The 22,090-nt window shown below is 43.5% G+C and overlaps 1 protein-coding gene across 2 annotated transcripts in view; it reads right to left on the bottom strand.

Annotated features, from left to right (window-relative positions):
- Window positions 1–22,090, bottom strand: part of LOC103622804 (kelch-like protein 29) — a 71,313-nt gene that overhangs the window by 11,876 nt on the left and 37,347 nt on the right. The window contains exons 5-8 of one of the 2 annotated variants that reach the window (XM_008641808.2): window positions 21,649–21,831; window positions 18,687–18,867; window positions 9,971–10,164; window positions 1,710–1,854 (exon numbers count right to left, since the gene is read on the bottom strand). In XM_008641808.2, the coding sequence (XP_008640030.1) occupies window positions 1,710–1,854; window positions 9,971–10,164; window positions 18,687–18,867; window positions 21,649–21,831 (703 nt within the window). The remainder of the gene's footprint in view (window positions 1–1,709; window positions 1,855–9,970; window positions 10,165–18,686; window positions 18,868–21,648; window positions 21,832–22,090) is intronic. The other variant, XM_017745037.1, reaches the window with a different exon arrangement.

Here is a 22,090-nt window from a genome sequence, read left to right as displayed (position 1 = left end):
TTGCTTTAGGCATTAGAAAACAATCTAAAAGCTTGAATTTACTTTTTACAGACAGATGGCAAATTCTACTTAAACAAAGCCAGTATATTATGGCGCCTAAGCACTAGAGAATATTTAGGTCACCAGTTCACTTTCCTTGGTCCTTCTGTTCTGCAGGGTGCAGAGCAAAGCATCCCTTCATGTTAGAAACCCTGGGAAGTTTTCAGGTGAGGTGCTCAGCCAGCAGCTGGAATCAGCCATGCAATTTCTCTTGTATATTTACCAGATGTTTGTTACTTTTTACAAACCCAAGATGTTCAAAGAGCACCTCATCCCTCTCTATGATGGATGGGAAGATGCAGGAATGTATCAAATGTCCAAGTTCCTGATGTTTCATTTTACTTCTTAGGGCTCTGATCCTGAGCGGTATTGTACCTGTTATTTCTGGTTTTCAGGAGAAAAATATCATTATATGCTGCCTGACCATGGCACTCCTCATCCTGCTTCGCCTCCTGCTAGAGTGGAGGGACTGGGAGGATGTGTCCTTAGAGCAGGGGAACAGGGCAGCAGCCACTGGGCTGGAGCTGATGCTCTGACCCCTTTGCTTACAGCAGTATCAGCTCCAGCAGCCAAGAGAGGGCGCCCCTTAAATTAATAAAAGGAAGGGAAAAAAGGTGGAAATGAGAAAAAAACCAGCAAAAAGAGAAAAACCGAGCATGATTTCTTAAAAGGCATTTTCTCATCTGCATCGAAGTGAAAGGCTAAATCCAAGTTAAAACATGGAGGTGTTTTCCAACTGTAGCATGGGGGCCAGGGACACCCCTGGAGCAAGGTGCAGTTGGCTGAATATTTGCAAGATGTGCGTCTGCTGTGGGCCCTGCTGCTGCCCCATTGCTGCTCTTCCTCCCTCCCCAGCCAGGGTTTTGTCAGGACGTTGTCTGGCATATCGCCTCTGCCCTGGCTTGGCTCAGTGCCTCAGAATGCTGCTGCGTCAAACATGGATAACAAACCCTCACCTGGTGCCTGTGGCAGTGTCTGGAGACCAGCAGTGGCTTTTCCAGGGAAATCAACAGCTCAGCTCTTCCCCAGCATGGAAATCTGCTCTGTGAAGGGCTGGCTGTGCACAGCCCAAAACAAGCCCGTCTTTCAGTAGCAGCCATGTAAAACTATTTAAAAGGACTTTAAGTGCTGCCAGTACCTGCAATGGCTGCCAAGTTTTATTTTTGTCAGACAATTTGTGAAATTTGTTCAGCTTGTGACCACGATCAGGGAAGCGAGCCCGAAAAGCAATCAAAAGCACCTAATAAATAATAGTAATTAATATCGGTGTGTGGTGCTTACTCAGTATTCTTTTTCATTCAGGGATCTTTTAGCTGGTTAGCAAAAACATGTTCCACATTATGGTGGTCTCTCCTACAGAGGGTATTTATCATCCTGTAGTTGCACATGGCAAACTGAGGAGAACAGCATTCCTGTAATCACTGGAGGAGCCCAACACACATCCCTCCCCGTGATCCATCGTGCCTGAACGTGAGGAGACGTGAACCACAACAGACTGCTGAATGTACACTTTGGGAAATGCTGTGTGCCTGAACACGTACAGAAAAGAGATGAGGAAAACCCCCAAGTGGTTCACACCTCCCTTCCCCTCTCCCCTTCATTTGTAGTAGCTTATTTATCAACAGAAAATGTTAAGGCACCGGTAATTCCATTTTAATGGTTTTTCTCACCTGCAGAACTGCCTGGAGTGGTTCATGTTGGGACCTGCTTTAATATTGCCTTTCTCTGGGTCATAGATGGTGGTTGCTCGTGCATAAGCTCCTCCAAGAATAAAGATGAACCCATTGAGAGTGACTGCAGGAGCATATTTGTTATCTGTCAATGGAAAGCAACACTGAGATCAGTTTTAGGCTCAGGTTTGGAGACTGTTTTTTTATTTATACATTCCCCTTATTTATAGATAAGTCACGTTTCTCTAAACCTCCAAGGCTAGGGAAGAAAAATGAGGAAACCTTTCCTGGTTTTGTTCTCCTCTCTCAAAGTTCTCAAAGGCACTTCTAAAGTTCATCACTTCTTCATCCCCCAATGGGATGGAGTCACCATGAAAGTTCCACAGTTACATATGAAGTTAAGATGTCAAATTGGTTCAGAATTTTGAATTGCTGCAAGTTTTAGCTCAGATGCTTCCCATGTCTGTGCAGCAGCTAAATACAGCAGAAACCCACAGCACAGAGACACCCCCAAATAATATCCAGTAATTGATACTCTTTTATATTGTGCTTTTGCTTGTGCGAAGGTCACCCACACTTCCAAAAGATCTTGTGAGACCTGATTTCTTTTTCACCTTTATCTGTCTCATAAATTCACTTGCATTTTTATTTTCAGATGTGTGTGTATCTCCAAGCAGTCCTGTAATTTAGCAACAAACTGTGTGAGGTTGGGAGTTTGAAATTAAGCAACTCTCTCATCCTGAGTCAAGTTCAATCAGATTTTCTGAGGACGCCTTAAAATTCTTGTTAGCTGCGGCATTATTAGAAATATTAGTAAAACTAATCATAAATTATTGAATAAAATAATTCTAATCTAATTAGTTGGCTTGTCCCTTATGCTGCTAGCATGCCATATGCACATTATTAAATATGAGCCAGTTGGGCTGAAATTTCTCATGATGATGTCTGTCTTGATGAGATACAGTTTTTTTTAATCAACATTTCTGCAAAACCAATCAGCAGTGTCTAGGAACAAAAGATGGGAAAATGCATTGCTTTGAGTTAAAATAAGCCTCACAAGCAGTTCTCTAAGAAGCACGAGCCTCAGCCCTTTGGGGTGTGATGTTTCCTGGGAGGCCATCCTGGGGTCAGGAGACACATAAAAATTCTCTACTCACAGCTGTAAGTTAAAGCCTTTCCAAAATCTGCATTTTCATATGCTCAGGAAAGGTTGATCCCCCTGCACCTCCAACAGGGAATCAGACTGGACACAGTCCTGCTGGTTTCAAGCCCCTGCAACCTCCTCCAAAGCGGACCCAGGGGCAGAAGCTGGAGAGGAGGTGCGATACCATCTTCACTGTGCTCTTACATCTCTGATAACAGCCGGTGCATAACACTGAAGGGGTTAGTATGTTCCTTCCACATCTACAGCATTATGACTGTGTCCTTTTAGGAACACAGAAAAGGATGGGCTTAAACCAGATGCGGCAGCTTTATTTTGGGATTTGCTTACCTCTTGCATGATGCATTGTAACGCTGAGGTTCTTGTAAAACTACCTTATTCCATTAAATATTTAACAGAGACTGAATTTGACAGGAGTAAAGCAAAAGCTGATGAACATCTCCAGAAGAGAGATAATCTCCTTAATTGACATTTGAACTGGTAAAACTAGAATGAAAGGAATGGTTTTGTGCTGTCTGCTTCTGTCCCAGCATGGTCATGGGGTAGTCTGGCTCAGTTCATCCCACTCCATGCTGGCACGTGCCTAGGGGGACCTACAGGGATGCAGCACCCGGCAGGAAAACAGACAGAACCCATGTGATGGGTTAAAGTTGAGTTCCTACTATGCTGAGTATCTACAGGCATATGTCAAAAAACACGGCTGTATTAGGAAAATGTCACTGATCCTTGGGAACAGATGGGAAGAAACTAATTCATCCAGAAAATAGAACAAGGAGTATTCAGTTTCTTCACGGTGCCACTAAGCCACTATAATTCATCAGAAAGGCTTATCTGTCCTAACAACCCGGCTCGCATCCCTTTCCAAATCAGACTTGCATATGTGACATTTTTTCCACTTAAGACACTCATCAGAAATTTTCCATACTTAATTATCACTTCTTCTTGGGTTTTTTTCTCCGACTAGCACAGTTTTGTAGAGATTGAAACTCTTGCACAAAAAAACCCCTCAGCTCCCAAATCTCACAGGGAAATTATTTGGGGCTCCCTCACGGCAGAAACAGTGACTTCTCAGGGGACTGAATCACTGACTTAACATTTCTTTTTGTTAAAGAACGAGAGGGAACCCCTTGGGTATTTTTATAGTGACATTTTTTTTCCTTTTTGAATAGGCAGACAGTCTGATATTCTTTTTCTTCCTTTTTTAAGAGGTAATTGTGTTTGATTCTTATCAGTTTTTCAATACATCTCCTATCTGTTGTCTTTTTACTGCTTTTGTCTTTAGCTATAATTTCATAAATTGGTATCAAGTAAGTCTGAGACTGAGAAACAGAAAAAAAATTCGCTGCTTCTTTCAGGAAGGGAGAAGTTCACAGAAAAGTCTCTTGTTCCTGATGAAGATATGGCAAAAAGACATGAGGGACACCCTTCCAGAGAGGAGGGTAGAGAGGTAGAGAGGAAACAGTGTATTTTATTTTTGTTTTGTTACCATGGGGACAGAAACTGTTCATAGACACCAGGATTTTGGGAACATCAAGTCATCATTCCTGATACTTAGGTGTGGATGACTACCTTCAGTCTTTAACCTTACTTCATCCCAGGTGCAACCCACATGATTCCTGTGGGGTTGTCTTTTTCAGGGCTTGGTATTCTCATGCAAACTCTCAGGAGTCTCCAATTTCTGTCACTGTTTGAAATCCTTAACATGGTCACAGTGCAAGGCAGCTGGTGGGGAGCCTAATTTTGCAAAAGCATTTTCTGGTTTTTCATGCAGCAGGATGGAGAGGAGGTGGACAATGCTACTGGGTGTGAACATGAGCTTCTACATGTCAGAGGCTTCAGTGGGATACAGCAGGGCCACTGGGTATTTCAAAAGAAATACCGGAGAAAAGGAGGAGAGGGGAGAGGAAGCATGGAAACAGAGAAGCAGCCTCCTTTCCTCTCCAAAGTTCAAGTGTGGAGGCTGTTGGATATAGTAATCCATTTTAGGCTGGAAAATCTTAAATGGGATTTGTCGAGGTCAGCAAACACACTTGAGATTAGAAGGCAGAATAAATGTAAATGAAATAATAGGTAAAAGGTAATGTCTGCAAGTGGATAATGTGGTAACATCACTCTCCTTTTCTGTTGCTACAGTAAAATAAGCCAGTAGTTCTATTCTGTGACAGGCCATTGGAGGAAGGAGTGTGCACTCCATGACAGTGCTTGAGCCAGAGGTGTCCTTCACGTGGGGTTGATGATTTAACGTGCTGCTGTGCCCCTCAGGAAGGTCAGACTGCGCTTGGGATGTGTCCGTGGCTCTCACATCTCTCCCTACATTACATGGCCAAGCAGCACAGTCCTGCTTTCTCTTCTGTGATTGCTCAAAGATCTTCCACTGCCTTCGGTAATGCACTCGGTCAGGGACTGAAGGGCCACTGCAATGAACAGCAGCAGCACTTCATACGGAATGAGGTTGTTATAACCAAGTTAGTTAAACGTTTTTACTGGGAGAAAGAAATGCAGGAGTGCCACCAGTCCAGGCAGAACTCCAACCAAATTGTCTCCTGGCAGGTGTGGCTGCCCAGTGGGGAGGTTGATGCACTTGATGGATCAGATTAGAGAAAGGAGTCTGGTTAATACAAACTAAGCCTGCTTTTAATAGTAAGTGCCTCTTCCTCTCCTTGAACACTCGGCAGACAAGTGTCAAGAATGGCACGGTATAGGATAACCAGGGGACTGTGATCTGATCCTTAACACAGCTTGTGAGGCCCAGATGAAGTTGCTGCCATGAACAGTGAGGGCTTGGATGTCACCCTGCAGGCTTGAACTCTCCTGCAGGCTGATCTCTCCCAAATACACAACTGGCCACCCAGCCCTATGGCTTCCCCACTGACCCTTGAGCAAACCCTCCTTGGAGACCCCAAAGTCGAGTGTCCTCACTTGCAAACACCACATTTTGTGTATGTGTGGGGGGCATGGCCCATGCCAAAGCAGGAGTCTCCACCTGCCACTGCAGGGCAGCTTTAGCATCAAATTTACGGGCGTGAGGTTGATGAACTGAAGAGTGTTGGAAAAAGAACAGCCATGGAGATGAAGGAGAGATAGGAGTGAAAAGGAGGACATTGGATAAACAGCAACACAAAAATACTGATTTTGCATGGCAGAGGGCAGAGAATAGATGGAGAAACACACTGAGGAGTGGAAAAAGTCATTCTGCAGGAAGGACATAGCATATACAGAGGAGAAAAGGGTGAGATAAAAATTCAAGCTTAGTAGGGTGAAAAACACTAAGAACTGGCCATGGGAAGAAAAATACACTGAAGAATGAGAGGAAACAATCATTGCTTTGGGACTTTCAGGTGAAAGCCAGCCATATTCCCCTACAAATACCGAACTATTGGCCTTGGGAGAGGGCCAAGACATATATCTGATTTTTCTTGTAAAGTCAAAAAATAAATTCTTAATATGCATTTTAACCAAAATAAGCCATGGGACAGTGCAGTAAAAATGCACAGATGCTTCTAGTGCTGTTTTCTAGATAGGTCTTGCATTCTTAGGTCTGTGATTGTCTCACTTTGGTCAGACAAATCACTGCAGGAGTAAATGGTATGGTGAGGAACTAGATACTTGGGCTAGAAACCAGAAATACTCACAGGACTTAGATCCCTGTTCTCTAGTTCTCACCAGATTTTAAAATTTAATAGCGGTGGTAATTAACTACTGGTTTTCTTACAATCCAGAAACATTAATAAAACCTTGTAATTCCACACTAACTATTTAGAGCATCAAAAAAAGGTATATTTTAGTGCCCTGTCATGAAGACACAACGTGAACTGAAAGGCAGCGACCAAGTAATTAGGCTTACTTAGAATCCCTGACTTCAGCATGTCTTTGGCCATCTTGTTAAATAAGACAAAGCTCAGGAAGCTGGGCATGGAATACATTTTTAGCACAGCCATATAGGACAGCTTGTCCAGAAATGGAAAGGCAGGTGCTGCAAGTATGTAGCCCGGGTTCACTTACTCATATAGGACTTTTGTTTTTACATCTAAAAACATGAGAAGGAGATGTGCAAGGTTTTGGTGTTTACCAAAAACACGCAGTGTGAAAGCCCCGTGAGGCTCCATTATCCCAGTAACTTCCAGCTGTGGGCTGCACTGCTGCAGGAACATCTGCCCCATCCAAGGTGGGAAGGACTGACACAGGGCAAAGGATGGGGCACTGAGAAAGGCCTTCTCCTCCCCAAATGTGGATGTGTGTGACCAACACCTGCCCAAAGGCATCCACAGCATCCATGTGCAGCATGTCAGTGAGCCTGGTGTCGGACCTACTGCTCACAGGCATCCACATCCCAACACCTCCTGACAGCTGGAGCATGAAGAATAAATGGGAACTGGGAGTGAATTCACTGCATATTCCTAGAAGAAATCCAGGCAGAAGAGAGCAAAGGCTGAGCTGTGTGGACTTGCTATCAGTCCCCAGTCTGTATCTCCTGTGCACAGGCAGGATGTCAGTGTCCAGCCTGCTTCACCTTCACAGACTGGACAAAACACGAGCCATGATTGATGCCAGTGTTGCCGTGGGTTAGGCTGGCACGTGATGCTTTGAAAGAGATGGATCTGCTGGCTTCAAACGTGTGCCACACTGCATTCAACTCACTATCATAAAATACCACAGTGAACTGAGACAGGTGCTACTCATCTAAAAATCTCCACAGACCTTGGCTGCTTTCAATACCTGCAGCTACTGTTGCAAATCTGAGCATGCTGGAGGCATTTTTAAATAAACTGTTGTCCTATTTGAGGTCAAACAGGTTTCACTGATCTCTAGGGTGACTTTGTAACAACTCACCATCAGAGATCTCAGTTGCCTTAGCTCAGAGGTAAACCTTAGGAATTCACAAATCAACACAAAAAGGCTCTGAGGCTGTCAGAGGCACCCTGGCAGTGATCATGACAGGATTGATCCCAGCTCCATTTTGCAAAAGGCTCCTTCTACTTCCTCTTTCCTTTAGACTGTACTGTACCTGGCACTGCATCCAGTTCTTGGGAGGATACTTTAAAAATACAGGAGATGCTATGGTTTTTGTAGAGCTGAAAATATTGAAATGTATTTCCAACATTCCCACTGCCTTGTAGTGAAGATCAGGCATCACATCAGTTCACGTTCTCAGACATTCTCCACTGGGGTGCCATTTTTCAGACTGTGTTATTTTAAGTTATTTTGAAGTAAATTCACATAATACATTACCCAACAAAGAACTCCTTGTTTTATTATATATTTTATTGTTTTATTATATATTTTATGCCTTTAGCTTAACTAATGAAAAAAACCATAAATACCATCTTTTAATTTCACAAGTATCTTTCATGTATTTTTGTACTATTAAGAAATAACTATTAGAACAATGGGTGAAGAACCCAGCTCTGGGATGGTTAAGATGATTTTTTTTTAAACACACATGATGTTGATGCTTGCTAGACCCTAACGAGCCCAGGGGAAGACTCCTTAGCTCCTGTGGCACTTGCACTATTATGGTAAGGAATAGGAATACAACTTTGCATAATGCACTCGTTTTTGCAGTATGCTGTGAGTCCAGGAAAACCTCATACTGTCAGTCAGTGGATTAAAGGAGCAGTGATAGCTGTAGCCACGTGATGGAAAAAGCCAGGCAGTGGGGTTGTTCGTGCTGCTGTCTTACATAAGCACGCCTTTGGCCGGCTAGCGCCCTCCCGCTGGGCGCTTCCTGCGCATCCTGCGCGTGTCACGTCGTGTTAGAGCACATGGGAGCAGCCGGCATCCTCAGCAGGGCAGGCTGCGGCCACGGAGCGCCAGCTCCTCGTCTCCTGATCTACCAGGGAACCCCAGCAAAAGGGTCGGGATCATTGTAACAAGCTGCAACAGAAAGAGCAGCTTATTCTAAGTTTCTGAATATGCTTAGGCCTTACCTGAATACCTTACAGCTGTCCTATAACTTCTTACTTGCTACTCCTATTGCTCTAAGGTTCAGTAAAAAGAAGATGATTTTTTAAAAATGAGGTCACAGTGTCAACACGACTAAAAGGTTCAGAATGCTGAAACACTGGAACAGGTTGCCCAGACAGACAGTAGACACCCCATCCCTGGAAACTTCAAGGTCAAGTTGGACAGGGCTCTGAGCAAACTGAATTAGTGGAAGACGTCCCTGCTTATTGCTTGGGTTACGTGACCTCTAAGGGTCCCAAACCACTGTATGACTCTCTGAACTCAGATGTGAAGGCAAACCACTCCAAAAGCAGCTTCTCTACAATGATTGTGTGTGAGTTGTTTTTTTGGCCACTTGGGTGCAGCCAGACCGAAGGCTGGCACAGCCCAGTGCAGAGCACACGACCCAGGTCAGCTGTTGCCTGCAGGAGCATCCTCTCTGAGCTGAACACTAAATCTCATTTCCAAAAGCAGCCTAAACACTCAGGGTGCAAATTGCCACAGAAAGCAAGTAAGTTGCAAACTTCTGAGCACTGTTCTAATTTTGGAAGGAAGTCATCACCTCTGACATTGGCTGGTGCATTGGAAAATTTGGTTTCTCATCTTGCTCTTTATGTTTGGTGAGCTCAAGGGCATGATAAACTAAAACCCACAGTTTTAATAAATTACGTCTTGAAGATGTCAGCCTCCGAAGCACATATGCCTGTGGACACCACTGATAAATCCCAGTTCGGAATGCCTGTCACTTCCCACAGTGGGAACATTTTAACAAACTCATGAGTGAGTTTTAACAAACTCATGAGTGATGATCCACTACTTGAGCAGTGCTGTGAACCCACACGGAAGCAACACATGATGCCAGCATGAAGTTTCACTGCACTTGGAGATTGTTTTAATCTAAAATGTCTAATTGTTCATACCTTTCCTTTCTTCTCTGCTTTGAACTCTTCACTTCTAGCTGGTAACTAGTCTGTATTAATGAGTGACAATTACCTTCAGTGGAGATCCAGACAACTGCTTCTCTGGTATAGTAGCCATGCATTCCTGCCAATATGTTATAGGGATATCCCCCCGACCCCACAACTCCTTTGCTTTCTGCAAAGGCATTCAGATACCTGTAGCACAGAGGTTTGCTCTGACACCACGCAAGGCTTACCAATCATCGGTGACTCTATGAAACTCCACGAGTTGGTCTGAGGGATGTAGGACTGCAAGACCCCCGCGGCTCGGCCGGCTTCGTTCACCCCTCCGAAGACGTAGATCTTGCCCCCACACACGGTGGCCGCGGCCGAGTGCACGGCCTTGGGCAGGGGGGCGATGGTCTCCCACTGGTTGGTGATGGTGTCGTACCTGGGGACGACAGCAGCGCAGTGAGCTGAGGTGAGCAGCACTGGGCAGCACAGACAGGCACAGAAAGCAGGCTGGGGCACAGAAAGGCAGCTTGGCAAGCAGAAGAAAAGCAGAGGTGGAAAAGCATTTTTTTTAACATCTTACAAATTCAGCCACTTGGTAAATGATGTAATGGATGCTTTTCTCTAAGGTTTTAAAACATTGATAGAAGCCCAGAGAAAGCTGGTTCTGTTTTCTGTATATGCCTCTCAAATCTCATTATAGTCTAAGGTGCAGAAACTTGGGACATCTTTGTTGAGATGTCTTCCACTGATTAATTTCTTTTAATGAGTATACAATGAGATTATTCTTGCTAATCAGTGTGGAGATATCCAATAGTGACTGTGGGCAAGCAACTGTTAATATACTTCAGTTGTTCAGCTTGTGGAACACATCTCACCTGCAATATAATGCAACATGATGGCTCTTTTTACTCTAGTTAACTGACCAGCAATGCACATTTTGTGCCAGAATAACTTGCTTTTATTTAATTTTCATTGTGCAAACCAAGCTACTGTGCTTCATTTCAGGATGCTGCAACTGTTAATGCTGGAGTAAGATTTCACCATTGGTTTTGTATTTGACATGAATCAAACAGAAAAGAGTACGCATGAAAGTGCTAAATTAGTTTTAAGGTCATCAGTATCTGATTTAATTAAGTCATTGACCATAAGGGAAGTGCAGTTAACAATCCATGGATGAAGATTCATTTTAGACAATATCACAAGTACAGGCATCCCTTTTTTTTTAAAGATAATGTGGCAGGGATCCAAATAGCTGCTCTAAAATGAGTCTTGGAGACAGTGGAGAATAATGTGATTTTTAGGTTTCTATATTTCCATGTAATGACAGATGCAGTCAAACAGGAGTTTCCCGTGTAGTGATTTTTCAGAGTTGTTGACTGCCAGAACAGAAGCCCTCATCACCCATTCAGAGCTTTTGCTCTTAATGGCAGTGATATGCAATATGCAAACACGAAATGAATTGATGAACATGAACCCTTCTGCAAAATATGATTTGGCAACAGGGGAATTCTCCCTCTGTAACATGGCCCTCAAATTTTCACTGCTCAAACTTGGGGAAAATAAAAGGGAGGAATGATAAAAATGGCAGAAACAGCAGAAAATAATGTGCTTAATAAAAATGCACTAATGAGCTTCCAAGTAATAGAACTGAAAGTAATTAACACACTCATAAAACTGAAGCAATAGCAAGAGGGAGGCAAACTCTAACTAAAAAAAATTAGGAAAGTCCCTTATAATGAGCATGGAGAACTGCCTTGTATGATGCTCTAAATTAGTTACAGAGAAATTAAATTCATCTACAACAAGTGATCAAAGGGAAGAAATATAACAAGATTAAACAACATGGTGCTGGAAGCATTCAAGGTGACACACCTTTGCTGGGCTGATTCTTGTACCAAACCTGAGCCTGAAGATGCATTTTGACTGCACAAGCAGCTCCTCCAGGTAAGTCACCACATGCTGCATCTCCCGCATTCGCCCACAGCATTCGGAGCAGCATTCACATCCACCCGAGCAGATATATGAAAATTTCACATAATATAAAGTTTCACACGTTGCTTTTGGGACATACTTTGCTAACTCAGCAAATTGGTATAATTGGTAATTTAATTCTTGATGTCTTGTTAAAACATTGGCTGTAATTGGTTATGGAATGGGAAAAACAACAGAGCTGAGAACTGACCTAGTGTTCCTTCTCTTGTTCCTCCTTTAAGACAAATTCCACCTGTCGACTGATAGGTTTTGTCTCACACCATCTACTCTGAATTAGCACCAGGAACATATGTGGGCAGTCAAAGTGGTCTGAGATGGAGGTTGTGAGCAGCCAACTGCCTTCCCTGTTGCTGGCAGAAGTACCTGGCACAGCTCAGCTCTCAAGACAAAGATGTTCCCGACAGTGGCTTTCTGATTGTCCTACTATGTTTTTGGGAAGAAGGGGTTATACCCTTCACATATGCTGGGGGCTGGGTGTGGTTGAGGACCACAGCCATAGGAATACTGGAGAAACTTCAAATTACAAAAACAGTCATCCTTTTTCTGGATCAATTTCCTTACTGAGGTCTTGAGTCCCACAGACTCCCTTTTTCACTCACTTTCACTGCTCTCTGTTTATGCTCTATGATGACAGAGCTGGTATTTTTCCTACTGTCCTTCATCTGCCACTGAGAAACCAGAAATGACCAGTTTCACTTCATCTGCTGAGACCCAAAGGCCGAAAATCTACTGGATACAGGTGAAGCTTAAAACCCCACTCTTTTCTTGAAGGTCATTTGGTTTAAAAAATCAGTGAACCATAAAGCAGGCAGAAGCAAGTCCCAGTCCACTTAGCATGGGCACCTAACGTGGGTTTTACGCGGGCTGCTCAGTGAAGCAACTCTCTTAAGTGAGCATCTACCCCAGCCCTGAGGCTGAAGAGGAGAAATTGATGCCTCAAGGCTTCCTGATAGCTGTCCACCACGTCCTTCCATCCCCTGGGAATTTATTCCTCCAGTTCACTCCCTCCTTGCAAAACGGTAGACCTGATTTCTAGCCTGTTTTGCTTCAGCTCCCACCCACCAGAAAGTTTGTTTCTTTTTCCCTGCTGGATTATAAAACTGTCTGCTATCAAATCTCTCTCTTTCACATATGGACGTGCAGAAAATAATAAAGTCAACTCTTCACCTTCTATGGGATAAACTAAGTAGTCTAAGCTCCTTAAGTCTCTGCAAGGCATGTTTCCATCATTTTGGTCTATCTCAAGTCAGCTCTTAATGTGTTCACACAAGGATTTGCACCAGATTAACTAAATTGGTTTAAAAATGAATGAAGGTGAACCTTTGTAACCTTCCAGGACAGAAAATACTGACACCTGCTTTACCTCTCTACCCTAGGGCTTTTCCATCTGTTGTGTCATCTCTGGCACTGCCATCACCCCACGGCCACTGGTGCTCGTGGGGCTCCTGGCTGCCTGTCACACCAGCCCTGCTCAAGGGCCAGCAGGGAGGAAACTGATTTAAAGAATAATCACTTTGATCTCTTTCCATTAGTCAAGCTTTGCATTCAAATCCCCTGTTTGAAGCTGTAGATGGAGACATAATGTGAGCTGGCTTCAAGCCAAGCAGAGGTTTTTCTTCCCTCTCCTGCACCGCTCCCTCCTGGTGTGTCCATGCTTGTCCTTGGCTGTGGGCCTACCAAGCCCATCCAATTCGCTGAACTTGAATCTTCAAGGACATCTCTTTTCCCACGACTGATTCCTGGTCTGCAGTTCTTGCACACCATGGTCTCACGTGTGGTTTTACACACTTGCCCTCACACTCCTCCCTCTGCCCCAGCAGCCTGCTGGTCCCCGGCCCTGCAGGACACGTGTGTCCCCACCTGTCACTTCACGTGTCACTTGCACCAAGCACAGGGATCTCATCTGACCCTGCTGCACTCACTACCTGCTGACTTAAAATACACCTTATATGTTTTTGTATCTCATATATGTGTATATGCACATTATCTGCATATATAATGTATATATGTATGTATACGTATAATTTATATACCCATGATATGGCAAATGATCTGAACCCAGTAGAAAATACAGCTTAGCCTTGAAGAGAACACAAGCAGAAATAAAACCTTGCTGGTTGCCACAACTTCCCCCTCTTAGGATTTCATCTGGGGGCTTCATCTTCCCCTTCCTTCCTTCATTTCATTCAACACCTCCTTCCTTGCTCGTTCCCTACCATCTCAGTTTTAACAGCAGAAAACTGTTCATTTCAAGCTGTGCCACTCGCTTCACTGCCTTCTTGACTTTTGATCTCTTCAGTACCTGAAAATAGTAATTTTTTTTCTCCTCAGTCTCTTAATTTCTGTCGTCCTAGGTTAAACAGCCCTATGTGTATCTTGATTTATTCACATTATAAGATCCTTACATTATGGTCAGGCACTTACACACTGACCATTTCTGTTAGTCTGCAAGAAATCCTTCAGTTATTTAACCATTATTTAATTATATTTGCAGGAAAGCTTCTATTTAAACTAAAGCTGTACAGTGTCATATTGAACTGTTCTTCTGATGATTCACATGTTTAAAATCACAGTAATGGATTACTATTTTTTGCCTTCTTTTGTTTTCTTCTGATGGGCTTAAGAAACTATCCTAAGACAAGGCAATATATTTAATTTTCTTCTGTCTAGGTAAGATAACATCTTTAAAATCACTGAGTCCGACCATTAACCTGGCACTGCCAAGCCCAACACTAAACCATGTCCCTCAGCACCACATCTGCATGACTTTTAAATACCTCCAGGGATGGTGACTCCAATGCTCCCCTGGGCTGCCTGTTCCAGTGCCTGGCAGTCCTTTTGGTGAAGAAATGTCCACCTTCCTTATGGGAGAACCCCTAATTCCTACATGATCATGTCTCAGTAAAACAATAGGTTCTGAAGCAGTTTCTAAAATGTATAAAGCTTATTCTTGGCACTGATTTTTTTCAACTGTCTTCAAAGTATGCACTGCCAACAAAAGTAATCTCCCAATTTTAGATAACCCTGTTGTAAAAGTACTGTCAGGTCAAGGGGATTCATCTTCTTCTGTCCTTCAAACATATAATAACCACAAAGCACCCACATTTCCACACTTCCAGTCACATACATTGTCTTGTCAGCATACGCAGCCTTCTCGGCTCTCAAATTGCATATATTACAGGGCCCATCCATTATCTAAAGACCTAGTTCGTGGATCCACTTCATTTCGCCAGCTCCCAACTCAACTCATATCTCAGAAGAAGACAGAAAGTGTAATACCCTCTCGCCTAACACCTAATGACTTGCTTCCTGTCACACAGAACCTTGCCAGAGGGGTTTGATGGAGAACTGCAGCCACCCTGTTATTTCCCTAAACACTCATTGCTAAAACATAACTTTCCCTGAACATATACCCATGCACAGCCACCAAAATGGACTTATAACTCAGCCCCTCTGGCACATGGGTATTGTTTTAAGATGAGTAACGAATGACTCCTATTCATCTGTTTGTGACTGATAGTCCCATAATATTATCTATCGAGATGGAATTTTTGCTGCCTCCTTACAGACAAATGGCAGATAAAGGGTAAAGAATCTCAGCCCTGTCAAATTTGATGAGAAAACACCCACTGTTTTAAGTGGCACCAGAATTTCTGGGTAAGGCTGCACCCTTCAGCATCAACGACACAACCAAAAGCATGGAGAGAGGGACACAGGAGCTGATGCCATAAATCATTAGGAGTCCAGTGGTCCCTACTTGCTTTAATGCTTTGTCATAGTGCAGCAGATGTGTTAAGTGCAGGCAGGTGGCATTATGCATAGCTAAGGTGGTCTGACATTTGTTTTTAAAAAGCAAAATGCTGTATAAACATCTTTGTAAGATTTTAACCATTTAGGATCAAATATTACAAGAATTCCACGAAAAACAGGTGGAGAACAAGAAAGAAACTGGGAGAAAATGCTATGTTCTCTGTCTTCAAAGACCCACTGTGGTGAGACACCCTGTAGACTTTATGCTCTGGGTGTGCTAACTGGTGAGGTCAGGATAAGTCACTTTGGACTGGAGACATGTCCTTCACCATGCCAGACGACACACGTCAGAACCTGGCCAGAGCTGGGCATGGTCACGCTTGGTCTGACTGAGAAAGCAGAATGCAAAATGTGGTTGGGAAAGATAAGCTGCATATGCACCAGGGGAGGTGGTAGGTGGTCCAGCGAGGGAGGATGTGCAGTGCCTTGCCCTTCACACTACACTGGTATCACAGCCCAGGACTGCATTGTGTGTCAGGCATGGATAAGCCCCTGCACCTCCATCTGGGGGATAACAGGGCTATAATCTCAGAGGCCTCCTAGGAGGTGAAAAACTACCCCAAACCCAGGAGCGTGTTTCTGCAATTCCACATTCAGGGGAGGAGTGATAACGTTAGAGGTAAATGTAATTTTTGGCATCACCTGACATGGACCCTATGACCATGCCACTTTATTTTAATTTAGTGCTTTTCTATGACCTACTGGAATGACAGAGAGGTTTCCCCCCTACTGAGAGACTATATCACAGTGTCCCATCCAAACTAACACAGTATTTGAAGAGGAATGTGCAACCCACATAGAAATACGATGGGAGAAAGTTGGTTTCTTGTAGGTCTAGAGGAGGCGGGGGGAAGAAAAGCAGAGTCAAGAAGTGGGCATTCACTGCTCATAAGACAGAAGCCAACTCAGCAATTAAAGTGATTTTAGTTTGTATTTTAGTGTGTTTCTTCCAAAGTTGCAATCCAAATTCAGAAATCCTCACTGCTTGCAAAAATGGGTACAGCGATTTAAATTCCTGACCCCTGCCTTGTCCAAATGTGAAGTGCTTCTGTGTGAAAAGGCCTGACTTTGCTCAGCACAGCTAGGAGGGTCAGCCTTCCCTCACCTGCACTTCTGACAGCAGACCCTGAAACATCCTTTCCAAAACAAAGCTTCAGTCATGCTGTGCTTCACTTCTGTCACCCCTTACTACCATTTTAATACGAAGAATAAAAAAGGAAACATCCCCAAACTTCTCTCATTTCCTGGCACAGTCCAAAGGAGACCATGTTGCATTTTTTCCATGACTCTGCCTCACAAGTCACTCTATAGACAACAGCAGATTAATTATAACCACGGGTTTAGCAAATCCCCATGACAAGACATCCTTATTGTGGCTGAGACAGCGTGTGCTGAAATGATAGGGAGGAAATCTGCTCCTTTCCCACATCCAAGTCTCTTGGTGGGCTCGGTACAATGGAAAACCAGCACGGCTGCTCTCACTGAGCCAAGCAGGGGCTGCCGAGGGGCCAAGTGTGAATTTGCAGGCTGCAATTTCATCTGTGGTGAGGGCTGGGGTGACTGAGATGAGAGGGAAGGAGCAGGGGGGACTCTGCTTGATTTGGGGTCCATTCAACTGAGCAACATTTTGGATGCTTTGATAAAGAGAGACGATGAGAATAGGAGCAGAGACAGAGATCAGGCCCAAGGAAAACTGAAAAGAGATCATTTAATCAATGGCAACTATCAAGACTCCTCAACAGCATTATTTTGCTGTTCATCTTTATCAAGAGATGGAATGAACCAGCATCTCTTTCCTGGGCTCTCTCCTTCCTGTGTTCACAAAAATAGTTGTCTTGGGATGACACAACCGGCACAATAGTTCTGCTAGTCAAAAATTTACTGACTTAAATGATGGGACAAATACCTGTGATACCAGAAACAAATCTGCTGGAAAGGGTGAGATTTGCTTCAAAGCAAGTCCGGTGCACAGTGCCCACCTTATGTTCTGGATTAAGGAGGGAAGCAACGTTCACATGTTGCATTCACTGCTATGATTTATCATTCATTCCTTGCTGTCTGCATTTCCCTGATTTGCTGAGAGCATCATCACCGACACCAGTTCCTAACCTTTTGAAAAATGTGTTGTTTTTTTCTTCCCCTGCAATCTTTCCTAGTAACCTCTCCCTATTTGTCTTGGTTGTTAATGCAACTTTTATTGAAAAATGCCTCCTTCAAAATGTTGCTGAAGAAGTATTCAAATTCAGTATTTAAAACTGACAAAAATTTTTGGTTGCCACATACACATAGGAAAAACATTTCCCAAAAATGTGTCCCAACTAAGTGTTTGGGGAGGGCTAAGACTGTATCGAAATTTTTGGAATAGAATATTCTCATAAACTGCACTTCAAAGTGAATTCTATTTTTTAATGAAAACATTGATATACATATAAAATCTATGGCTTTACTGAATGCCATGGGTGACAAGAAATTAGTTGGTTTTGGAATTTTACTTTGTGAAATACTTTTGTTGCACTTTTGTTCCTTCCTGTTTTTTTAAGTTCCATGTGAAAAAAATGAAAAAAAATTACATCTGGAGTCTACTTGAAAGGAGAAATTTCCATTCTCTCCCATCTTTGTTCAGTCAGGAATTCAAAACTGTTTCCATTTATTGGTTGTTTTACTCTGAACTTGGCAGGTTCCAGCCCCAGGCCAAGACCACCAAAGGGAGGATCTTCCAGTCAGGTCAAGGCTGAGGTGCTACACCAGGAAAACACATACAAGAAACTTACTTTGCTGTTGCTTTTTTAGGATTTAAAAGAAAAAAAAAAGTACTATTGTGGTCTGTAAAGACTTTCATCAGTACTAAATTCAAAGGGAGTTTATTAATTCATTGTATAACCTGGAAAAATGTCCCAAGAAGCTTAATTCCTCTCTTCATTCCCCTGAGCAAACCGAGAAGCTGGCAACTTTCCTCTTTGGTTTTGAAACAATGCTTTCCACTAAAGCTTTTAAATGAAATCTAATCCTGCCCACTTTCCTACTTTCTTAGCTGTTATAAAAGCTTATTTTAACACATACAGTCCATTTGATGTGTCCTTTAAAAGGCAAAGGGTCCTTTAGCATAGCATGAAGGAAAAGCTCCAGCAAACAGCACGTGTTTTGGGTTTTTTTTACCTTTCCACATGGTCAACGTTGCCTGCCACACCGACCCCTCCAATGGTATAAATTTTCCCATCGTACACCAGACTGTTATGTCGACACCTTGGGACTGTCATGCGGGACACGAGGTTCCAGTTATCGAGCAAGGACATGTAACACCAGACATCAGCCAGCGTGACACCCGACTCCATGCCGCCTGGCACCCACGGGCGGGCGGGGGAGAGAAAAGGAGAGAGTTACGTGAGATCCTGGAATGGCAGCAGCTCTGCACACAGCAATCAAAGCCAGTTACAAAGTAAAAACTCTTCAAATGACATTTGACTAATTAAAATAAATCACCCTCAATAGTGAGCATCTGTTCCGATGATGCATATCTGTGTCATTTATTCATGCGCCCCAAAGGCTGGGTTTTTTTTAATAAGATGACATGAAGAAATCAAGATGTCAGACTACGAGAGACACATACATAAGGGGATAGACCCTTCTCATTGTTCATAAATAACTTCCAGTCTATTAAATTACTGCAACACTTGCAAGAAGGTGTCAGGAGGCTGAGTCTATCTTGGCTTGTGAGACACAGGCCAGCCTGAAATCTAAAATGCTTAATACAGTGATGGATTGAAGCAGCACAATAAAGCCAGTGCTTGCACTGTAGGCTGAATTTCTAATTCTCAGGGACAAATTTCTTATTTATTTTCATTTGCAGATAAAAGACAGAACCAGCTGTACCAGTCCTGTAAAACAGTTCAAGATGATCTTGTGAAATATTTATATTGGTCACTTTTTAACTTCTGCTTGAAGCTTCCAAGGTAGCCACTTAGTGGGTGTCTTACTATCCTGTTTTGAATCACAAAGAGGTGAAATGATTTATTTGGGACCACACTAGGAGTCAGTGGTGAAGCCAGGAAAATGAACTAGACACAGTTCCATGGTTTAATGAGAAAACCAGACTTCCTCCTCGGTATTTTGCTCTCCAAACCTATGCTATGCAGTGCAGGGTCCAGTACTTGGAGCTTGCAGAAGGCCATTCTCACTTCTCTTGGTTCCCCTTCCCTTTTTCCTAAGTCTTCTACATTTGAGCAAAACAAAGTATCAAGTGAGTCTTAGCTACATTTTCAGCTCTCCTTATTGCAGCCACCAAATACCATCCAATCACTTAGCCAGATTCAAGGGGAAGAGCTGAAATGAGCTTTGAAATTAGGATTCCAAGCTTTTTTTACCAGGTATGGCACAGCCTAAAATGGCTGTACATATTGGAAAGCACCTCTGCTAAGAATAACTAAAAGCCAACATCTGACAAAAGCCTCCCCAGAAGACTTTTGCTCCAGCTGCTCTCAAGCATGGGCAAACAAGCATGGGGGAAAAAACCATCAAGAAATAATTTCCAATCAATTCTTAGGGTCTCTATGCAGTATTAATGGAATTTAACACCACAGGAAGCAATTTACTGCAGAAAATGCAGTGAGAGAGCTCGGCAAGGGAAAGGCAACAGCTGTAACCCCTTACTGGTACAGATGCCAGGTGCATCTGTGCTCCCAACTACATCCTTGGATCACACACATCCGCACCTCCCTGCCCAGCCTCCTCTTTTAATCATCCAGCCTCCACACAACTGCCATCAGAGCATCCTTGCATTGTCTGGTGGGAATTGCTTTTCCCCCTCCAGCCAAGCAAAAGTACCAACAGACTGCAAAAATCCAGATACTGCGATGCTCAGGGCATGGTGTCGACAGATACTTTGGGAGTTAAAGCCTTTTAAGGAGTGTGGTCTCAGTTTCATCAAATCTAAGAAGATTATAGGGCTAGTGACTACTGTCAAAAGAGAGGTTTCAACAAGTACGAAACATGAATGCTCCTGTAAGCAAATACTTTAAGTGTAGGTCACATATTCAGCAGTTCAGTCTGTCTGTCTCAAATTCCATAACCTACCATTTAGATTCAACTACAGCCAGTATTTTGAATTGCGTTTCTATGGCAGTGAAACCTCTTTGCATGCTTGATGGTTGTCAGACCTATTTTCTTCACGTTGCAACTGCAAAATATTGTTGTTGACTGCTCTGAGAGAACGTTAACACTGCAGAGACGTGGAGAATGATAAAAGCAGGGAAATCCCTTTCTCCCAACATCCCTCCTGCTTCTTTTTTTTTTTTTTTTTCTCCCCAGGAGCAGCTGGGTAAAACTCTGGCAGGTCCTGCTTTGTCTGGGCTGTCTGTATTGTAACTTTTTTCCCAGACCAGTAAATCTGGGGGGTGAATGGATTGAGAACAGCCCTGTAGAGGAGGAATGGGGAATACTGGTGGACAAAAAATAGGAAATGATCCAGCAGTGTGCACTTACAGCCCAGAAAGTCAACTGTATCCTGGGCTGCATCAAAAGCAGCGTGAGCAGCAGGTCGAGGGAGGTGATTGTCCTCCTCTACTCTGCTCTCATGAGATCCCACCTTGAGTACAGTGTTCAGCTCTGGGGTCCCCAGCACAAGGACATGGACCTGTTGAATTGAGTCCAGGGATGGGGTATGAAAATGATCAGAGGGCTGGAGCATTTCTCCTATGCAGACAGGCTGAGAGATTTGGGGTTGTTCAGCCTGGAGAAGAGAAAGGCCTGGGAAGACCTTATCATAACCTTTCAACAGTTAAAGGGGGCTTATAAAAAAGATGGAAAGGGGCTTTTTATCAAGGACTGTAGTGACAGGATCAGACGTAAGAGTTTTAAACTGAAACAAGGTAGATTTAGATTGGACATAAGAAAGAAATTTCTTACATTGAGGGTGGTGAGACACTGGCACAGGTTGCCCAGAGAATCTGTGGATTCCCCCTCTCTGGAAGTGTCCAAGGCAAGGCTGGACGGGGCTTAGAGCAACCTGGGATAGTGGAAGGTGTCCCTGCCCATGGCAGGGGGTTTGGTTTAGGTGACCTCTAAAGGTCCTTTCCAACCCAAACCCTTCTGTGGTTCTGTTTCTACGGAATCTGCTGCTTACCTGAGAGATAGATGTTGTCTCCAGCGCTGACCACGCTGAAAAACTCTCGATCATAGAAGGGCAGGCTGGCCAATGGGTACCACTTGTTGTTTTGAGGATTTAAGCAAGTGACTGCTGTTAAAGCACGTTGGTTCATGCCAATCATCTGGCGACCCCCAACTAAAACTATTACCTCGGCTACTCCTAGGATTCAAGCAAGAAAAATAGTATTGTAAAAAAGTGGCATCTCTCAACCAGGCAGGAACCCATCCAAAAATACTCATCAGTCAGTGAAATTTTAATGTATCATATATAAATCTGTTTTACAGTCTGCAATCAAACCATGAAGGGTGAGAAAAAACAGGAATGTGTGTGTAGGGGGAGCAGTGGGTGAGGAATGACACTATGAACACTCTTGGGAGAACTAGGGAGGGAGAATGCCATCTGGGCAAAACTTGGGGGC

Source organism: Corvus brachyrhynchos, unplaced genomic scaffold, assembly GCF_000691975.1.
Source record: "Corvus brachyrhynchos isolate BGI_N302 unplaced genomic scaffold, ASM69197v1 scaffold116, whole genome shotgun sequence".
NCBI classification, from domain to species: Eukaryota; Metazoa; Chordata; class Aves; order Passeriformes; family Corvidae; genus Corvus; species Corvus brachyrhynchos.
This window is presented reverse-complemented; position numbering and strand designations above follow the sequence as displayed.